At 41.0% G+C, this 8600-nt stretch overlaps 1 protein-coding gene across 1 annotated transcript; it reads right to left on the reverse strand.

Annotated features, from left to right (window-relative positions):
* Nucleotides 1-4235: 4235 nt before the first annotated feature.
* Olfr1220 (olfactory receptor 1220) lies at nt 4236-5261 on the reverse strand. The gene has a single exon (NM_146900.2). It carries the CDS (start codon nt 5221-5223, stop codon nt 4288-4290), a length of 936 nt encoding a protein of 311 aa, NP_667111.2. The 5' UTR covers nt 5224-5261; the 3' UTR covers nt 4236-4287.
* Nucleotides 5262-8600: the final 3339 nt, after the last annotated feature.

Below are 8600 nucleotides of genomic sequence, written 5' to 3' on the forward strand. Positions count from 1 at the left end.
AACTTCTTCCAGCCTTTCCCTAATTCAAGCACGGGGGGCCCCAACTTAAGGCCATTGGTCAGGTGTAAGTATCTGTGGCTGTCCCAGTCAACTGTATGAAGCATATCTTGACACACACAATATCTTGTAAAAGATTGTTCTCCATCATCTACTTAATCAATAAGGAGGAGACCAGACTATTAGCTGGGCAGGAGAAATAAGGCTGGTACTCAGTGCCTTGAGAGGGAAAGAAGACTCAGGTAAGAGAGGAAGTTTGCCATGAAGATTTGTCATGAGGATTTGTCATGAGCAGGTAGTGCCCTGTGGCTGTGAAGTGGCTGCGAAGTAAGCCAGAGAAGCATAGCTGGAATAGAATAGCTGAAACCTCCCCAGCTTAGAGTCTGAAGCTTTTAATAAATATACTAGGTCTCAGTGTCATTTATGTGGGAGATATGTTTTTTTTTTTTTTTTTTTTTTTTTGGTTCTACTTCTACTCTTAGGTCTTGGGCTGAATTATTCAATTCCTTCACCTGTTTGATTGTGTTTTCCTCTATTTCTTTAAGGGATTGATTTGTTTCATCGTTAAGGACTTCTACCTGTTTACCTGTGTTTTTCTATATTTCTTCTAGTGAGTTATTTATTTACTCCTTAAAGGACTCTATTATCTTCATGAGATAGGATTTTAGGTCTGTTTCCTGATTTTCAGGTGTGTTGGTGTATTCAGGGCTTGCTGTGTTGGGAGAACTGGTTTCTGATGGTGCCCACATATGTTAGCTTCTATTGCTTATGGTATTGTGCTTGCCTCTCCCATTTGGTTATCCCTGGTGTTGGTGGTTTGGGTGACTCTGTCTGGAGTCTGCCTCTTTTGTCCCTGGGTTGCTTCAGGTCTCCTGGTAGGCCTGTGGCCCTGGCTCTAGTAGACCACCTGTGGGGCCTTCCAACCAGGGACTCTTCAGAGGGGGAAAGAAGCTGTTGATCTGTTTTCCTGGTTGTAGTAGATCTCCTGGGAGGCATTTAGACTGTTGGGTCTTCAGAGGAACCGTCAGGCTGTTGTTCTTGAAGCTGTTTTGGGGGTGGGGGTTACAGACTGTGTTTTCTGTTTCCCTATATGCAGCAGAACTCCTGGGAGGCTTTTAATCTGTTGGATCAGTTGCCCTGCATGCCACAGAGCACCCTGGAGGTCTTCAGACTGTGGTGTCTATGGTCCAGTTGCCCTGTGTACAGAGGAGCTCCTGGGATGCCTTCAAGCTGTGATGTCTTCAGGGGTTCAGACAAGCTGGGGATCAGTTGTTCAGTTGCCCTGTGTGTAGCCTGTGGGATGCCTTTATCTGTGATATCATTTGCCTGAATGCTCTGACTGCAATGGATCTTCTGGGGTGGCTCAGGATATGTTATCTTCAGGCAAGCAAACTGGCTAGCTATCTGCTCTAGCAGATAGGACAGGCAGAAGGGGAATGGTTTTGGTGGGTGATGAGTCCTAAATGCACTGGTCCCCCAGAGGTAGCTCTGGGACATTGGTTGGGGGGCAGCGGCAGGGGCAGTACTTACCAGTTGCTCTGAGTACAGCAGATCCTCTCAGATGGTCAGGATATAGTGTCTTCAGGGGAGCAGATCAGCTAGCAGTCTTCAAATATTGTTTTAATAGCTTCCAATCAGGAGATCCCCCCCCCCAAGTTGTGATGGATGACTTTGGGTATGAAAACCTAATGGTTTCAAATTGATCGTACCTTTCCATATTGCAGGAGCTTTCTTTAATTTCCATTATCAAAAAGCACAAGTACATACACACCTCTCATTTTCATATCATTTAATGCATTATTTCTTTTTTAATCTTATTTATTAGATATTGTCTTTATTTACATTTCAAATGTTATCCCCTCTCCTAATTTCCCTAGTTTTCCCTCTGAAAATACCTTATCCCTTACCCCCTCACCCTGCTCACCAATACACCCACTCGTCCTTCCTGGACCTGGCATTCCCCTATTCTGAGACATAAAACCTTCACAGGACCAAGGGCCTCTCCTCCCATTGGTGACTGACTAGGCCATTCTCTGCTACATATGCAGCTAGAGCCATGGGTCCCTCCATATGTTTTCTTTGATTGGTGGTTTAGTCCCAGGGAGCTCTGAGGTTACTGGTTAGTTCATATTGTTGTTCCTCCTATGAGGCTGCAAACCCCTTCAGCTCCTTGGGTACTTTCTCTAGATTAAAGATTTTGAGCTTTGATTTTTCTTTTTATCATGTACTCTAATAAATATTTATTTGTGTGTATGTATGTGTGATGTATTCAGGAGATTGTATGTGCAAATTAGTATACATACATAGATAAGAGATTACCAATGAGACATCTTTCTTCTTTTGCTTCACAGTATTTTGGAAATAAAGAGTTTTTTTCCTGAACCAGAACCCCAACTCTTCAGCTAGGCCCACTGGCCAGTGAACTTTGGGAATACTCATGCTCCCATCTTCCTAACAATAAGATTATAGGCATACCAAACCTTTACTACGTTTTTACTTCAAAGCTATGTATGTGAATTCAGATTCTCATTCTGAGAAGAACCTGAAAAATGTTTAGAAACCTTAATCATCAGGGAAATGCAAATCAAAACAACCCTGAGATTCCATCTCACACCAGTCAGAATGGCTAAAATCAAAAATTCAGGTGACAACAGATGCTGGCAAGATGTGGAGAGAGAGGAACACTCCTCCATTGTTAGTGGGATTGCAAGCTTGTACAACCACTCTGGAAATCAGTCTGGCGGTTCCTCAGTAAATTGGACATAGTACTACAGGAGGATTCCGCAATACCTCTCCTGGGCATATATCCAGAAGATGTTCCAACTGGTAAGAAGGACACATGCTCCACTATGTTCATAGCAGCCTTATTTATAATTGCCAGAAGCTGGAAAGAACCCAGATGCCCCTCAACAGAGAAATGGATACAGAAAATGTGGTACATTTACACAAAAGGAGTACTACTCAGCTATTAAAAAGAATGAATTTATGAAATTCCTAGGCAAATGGATGGACCTGGAGGTAACCCAATCACAAAAGAACTCACATGATATGAACTCACTGATAAGTGAATATTAGCCCAGAAACTTAGAATACCCAAGATATAAGATACAATTTGCGAAACACATGAAACTCAAGAAGAATGATGACCAAATTGTGGGTACTTTGCCCCTTCTTAGAACTGGGAACAAAACACCCATGGAAGGAGTTACAGAGACAAACTTTGGAGCTGAGATGAAAGGATGGACCATCTAGAGAATGCCATATCCAGGGATCCATCCCATAATCAACTTCCAAATGCTGACACCATTGCATACACTAGCAAGATTTTGCTGAAAGGACAATGATATAGCTGTCTCTTATGAGACTATGCCGGGGCCTGGCAAAGTGAATGCTCACAGTCAGCTATTGGATGGATCACAGGGCCCCCAATGGAGGAGCTAGAGAAAGTAACGAAGGACCTAAAGGGATCTGCAACCCTATAGGTGAAACAACAATATGAACTAACCAGTACCTCCCGTAGCTCATGTCTCTAGCTGCATATGTATCTTCTCATAATTACAAATGTACTTTATTTTGTAAGACAACTTTTTAAATGAAAATATTGAGAATGTGTAGAATTTTCCTAGTTCCAAAAGTAAGAATCAGAATGTCAAAAATTCTACTGTTTTTAAAAGGAAGAGTCTCTTTGATTCAGGGAGTTAAAAAATGAGCTGGCTTTAATTATCACATAACAATGTAGAGTAGCAAAGTCAGAATAAAAGCTTAAAAAGAGAAAAACAGTTTTCTCACCTCAAAATTATTGTACACCATAGAAAAAGATGTCTTGTCTTCAGAGTGAGTTCATAAATGCCATACCTGTACAAATTAGTATTGATGCCTTCACGCTTTGCTTTTAGTTTTCCTGAGTGTAAGGTTTTTTGTGCATGTCAATGTATGTATGCCTATCTATTATGTGCTGTGAGACATAAATATCTGTATATATGAGGAGTGGACAGTACTTCTTCCGATACACATGAACTTAGAGCCAAAAGGGGTACTTATTATGACTATCTATGACGCCAAATACCATTCTTTTGTGCCAAAGTCTCCACTAATCCTTGAACTCACTTTTGTTGATTAGCAGTCTAGTGAGCCCATTGAATTCATTAGTCTTAATTTCATGATAATTGGGTTAAACATGGAGTGATATGGCTTGCTTCTTACATGGGTTCTGAGAGTCCCAACTCATATCATAATTAGCAACTGCTCTGACCCATTGACCAATCTCTTCAGCACTATAAGTATAATATTTTAATAGTTATCAGAAACCACTTTAGATCTTCTGCACATTTTTTGGATGGCATTCTTCATTTCCTTATTCCTGAAAGTGTAAACCATAGGATTGAGCAGTGGTGTTATGACATTGACAAATATAGCCACATATTTCTCATATGGGAATGGTGATGTAGTTCGTGCATATATTAATATACATGGGACAAAGAACAAAACAACAACTGTAATATGGGATCCACAGGTGGAAAGAGCTTTAAGTCGTCCTTCGGAACTATGGCCTCTCAGAGAGAACAAGATGACACCATAGGAGACAAGCAGTAAGGAGAAAATAATGATGCAGATAGAGCCACTATTTGCAAAGACCAAAAAGACAAAAATGTGTGTATCAGTGCAAGCAAGCTTGAGTAATGGGAATAAGTCACAAATATAGTTATCAATAACATTGGGTCCACAGAACGGTAGCTGCAAAGTAAAGATAATTTGTATAATAGAATGTAAGAATCCCCCTGTCCAGGCTACCCCCAACAAAACACCACAGACTCTCCAGGTCATGATGGAGGAGTAGTGAAGGGGTTTGCAAATGGCCACATACCGGTCATAGGCCATGGCTGCCAAGACAATGACCTCTGCACCAGTGAAGAAGTGAAAAGCAAACAGTTGTGTCATGCAGCCTTCAAAGGAGATGGTCTTCCTCTCATAGAAGAAATCTAAAATAAGCTTGGGTGTGACAACAGTAGAAGTGCAAGTATCCAATAAGGACAGGAATATCAAGAAGAAGTACATGGGAGAACCCAGCAATGCAGGGCTGTAGATGATGGTTGCTATAATCATCATGTTGCCTCCGATTGTTGCTAGGTATACCAACAGAAATACCACAAAGAGTATATTCTCAATTTTGGGATTCTGAGAAAGCCCCAAGAGTATGAACTCATTGACAATGCTCTGGTTTTCCATGATTTTCAAAAATAAGGTGGAAGCAAAATATGTTCATGTAAAAATCTGCAATAATGATAAAAAATGTCATATAACTTTATTATATCAATATGACATTCATATGCCATTGATTGATTTTGTTATAATTTTAAACAGAATTATAAAAATTAAAGAGTATATTTCTTTGATATAGAATTGAGACATAAAATTATTAATTACTTAAAATCAATTACACTTTTATTTAAAGATTAAAAATATCTAAAAGTATCTCCTCTAAATCGGGTTAGAGGACAGAGATAGTTTACTCTCGAAGTGCCCATTTTTATCATTTTTTACTGATGTGAAACATCAGAAGATAACTTGAAACTACATTGTACATATGAACAAAATACTATAACTTATTAATTGTATCAGACATTCATATAAGATGATGCAGGAGTGTGGAGACTGCAATGACTGATTGAAGCATTGCCTAATTAGCCAATAGAAAATAAAAGGCAAACTAATATAAGGTGCTCCTAACATTATTTTTATATTTTAAATCTCTTTAAAAGTACAAAATAGATTGGATCTTCAGATAAATTAATTAATTCTTTGTAATAATGAAATAGCAGTGCTGTGGGTCAGCATTACAAATCAAATGAACATATGTTAAATGAGGTAAAATGCCTCTCTTAATTCATCATTTAAAAACATGATCAAAATTTGATGAAACTTATGCTGTTCTCATGGAATCAAAGTGAGATTGTTGAAAAAATAAATGACTACTGCTCAAAACTCAACCTCATAGGCAGTGTAAGAACAAGGATGGTTGCTATTTATTTCTGTAAAAGTTACAATAAAATTTAAGGCACAGAAAAATTTTATTAATTTAGGAATATAAGAGACAGAGGCCTCCATACCAACAGGTCCTCATTGAATCAGAAAATACGAAGGGTTTTTTTTTTTTTCCTTTCCTAGTGAGGATTTTATTTCACTGTTGTTCTATCTAGTCTCTTCTCTATAAACATTAAAGAACCTTTTATGCTTTCTGTGTTTGAATGAAGTATAGTCATAACATAAAAAGAGTAAATGCTTATTCCGAAGATGATAGACTAGTCACATATGGAAATTGTTGCAACACATAGCTGAGGAGAAATATCTTGTTGAGTATAATTTAGACCCTTAAGTCTCAATTAATTGGCATTTACTTATACAAAGTTAACTTGTTTAAGAAAATATTATTCTATAAGGCATAATACAGGGCATGATTTAATTTTATATTAAATTACCATAAAGTGTTGAGCGCGCCCCCAACTCGCCAGCAAGAACGACGCCACAGCAGGATCCTTCTGCACACGTTTATTCAGTCCTGTTTCTTCTTTCTTTATATCTCCCTTGTTTATATATCTCCCTTGTTTTTATATCTCCCTTGTTTATATCTCCCTTGTTTTTATATCTCCCTTGTTTTTATATCTCCCTTGTTTATATATCTCCCTTGTTTTTATATCTCCCTTGTTTATATATCTCCCTTGTTTTTATATCTCCCCCGAACCCTGGGCCTCTCACTCTTTTATACTCTCAGTTCCCATCCACGCACAGCAGGCCACGCCACCTCACCAGGCACGCAGCTTCAGCTAATCAGGGCAGCAGGGGCAAATCTCCACCAAATTGGATTCATCTGTATCCTGGTACACCTGCGCAGCACTCAAGATGTTTGCGTCTTATATGAGGAAGTCAGGTGCAAGTCATATGACTTAGCTGCAGTCCCTGGCGCCTTTGGGACTGCCGCCACACCCGCTCCCCACAATTCCCCCTTTTTTCTTTTTTGGCAGAGAGAATGTCTGTAGATAGCCCCCAGCAGCCATGCCCCTTACCCGTCCTTGGGTGACAAACAGCATTGGTTTGATCCCTGTCTTAGGTTGGTGACATGCCCAGGGAGTCTTATCACTGACTACCTCTCTATTATGCCAAGCCACTCCTGGGGAGATTGTGTTTTGCTTGTGGCAGGTGCATCAAAAGGCCAGGATGTTACTTAACCTATGGCCAGATCTTAATTGCTGTAAGCAAGCCTCATGGGTGAAGGTAGAGGTCTGATCCCCAGTGTGCAAGCATAGGGGCCCTACACAAAACCATCCCTTAGGCTCATCACCCAGAGAGGTCTTGGCCAGCTCCCGTGTCGTTTTTCCTGGGGGAAGGGAACTAGGACACTGAACCTTCATGCAATCAGACATGCCTTCCACAGGATGCCAACAGCAGCTATCCTCTGTGCAGTGCTTAGCCTCGCACCCCACGGCATAACGCAGCATAATTTCTTTTAGAGCGGCAAACCGAATCTGAGGAGATTGTCCCGCCTCCACTGCAGCAAAAGCCTACGCTACCATGGCGAAAGTGCGGGCCGCACACTCTGCACCTAACACATGTGCCAAACACAAAAACACACACACTATAACAAGCATACATCCCAGGGCTCTCATCCCCGCTCATCTTCCCTGAAGCAAGGGATAGATGGCCAGCGGGGCTATCTCTTTAAGGGGAATTCAGGGATCAAAAAGGCATGGAAAAATTTGAACGTCATGTCGAGCTGGTATCGGCTTCTGGAATACCGAAAGGATCTCCCATCTCGGCTCCATTGTTTGTGGTTGTGGGAATATCCACCACATCCACAGGGGCAACTGGATCAGGAGCCTCATTCTTGTAGCGTCTCACCAATCTCTCCGGCACCCAAAGAGGTTCCGTCTGGTCCTGTGGAAACACACAAACAGACCCTCTCGCCCTCGTCAACACCTGATCTGGTCGATCCTCTCCAAATCTCCAGACAGAAGGTCCACCTACAGGTGGCTGCTGAGGAGGCATAGGGAGAGGACGCAGAAGCTAATTCGCCTTCCTCCTCCGCCTCAGCTCTTTTATTTTGTCCTTTCTGTCCACCTGATAACACTGTGTCTCCTTTCTTTTTCCTTTTTCTTTTTAAGCCCTTCTCCTCTTCCGACATATTTTCTTGTTGCTCTATAAGGATTTTCTGACCTGTCTTGACTGCCTCTACACACAGTTTCAAACAGTAACAGAGTCCATATATCAGAACAAACAAGACCAAAACTATCAGACCTACCCACAAAGGGTCAATGGGAGAAAAAAGCATAACTACACAGCGAGGATCTATTGATCACTACACTGAGGTTATCATAGTTCCTTAACTTGTCCCCAAACCGGGAATCTTAACTTGTCCCAAAGCCGGGAACCTTTCGTTACCTTGTGCCTGCTTCCTGGCAACTTTATGCTCACCTCTATTTTATCCGAGGTCCTTCCCAAACTCCTGGGTTACTTTGTGCCTACTTCTTGGCAACTTTATGCTCACCTCTATTTTATCCGAGGTCCTTCCCAAACTCCTGGGGTCGCAAGTTTCACTCACCGTGAACTTA

This window comes from Mus musculus, chromosome 2 (assembly GCF_000001635.26).
Source record: "Mus musculus strain C57BL/6J chromosome 2, GRCm38.p6 C57BL/6J".
NCBI lineage: Eukaryota > Metazoa > Chordata > Mammalia > Rodentia > Muridae > Mus > Mus musculus.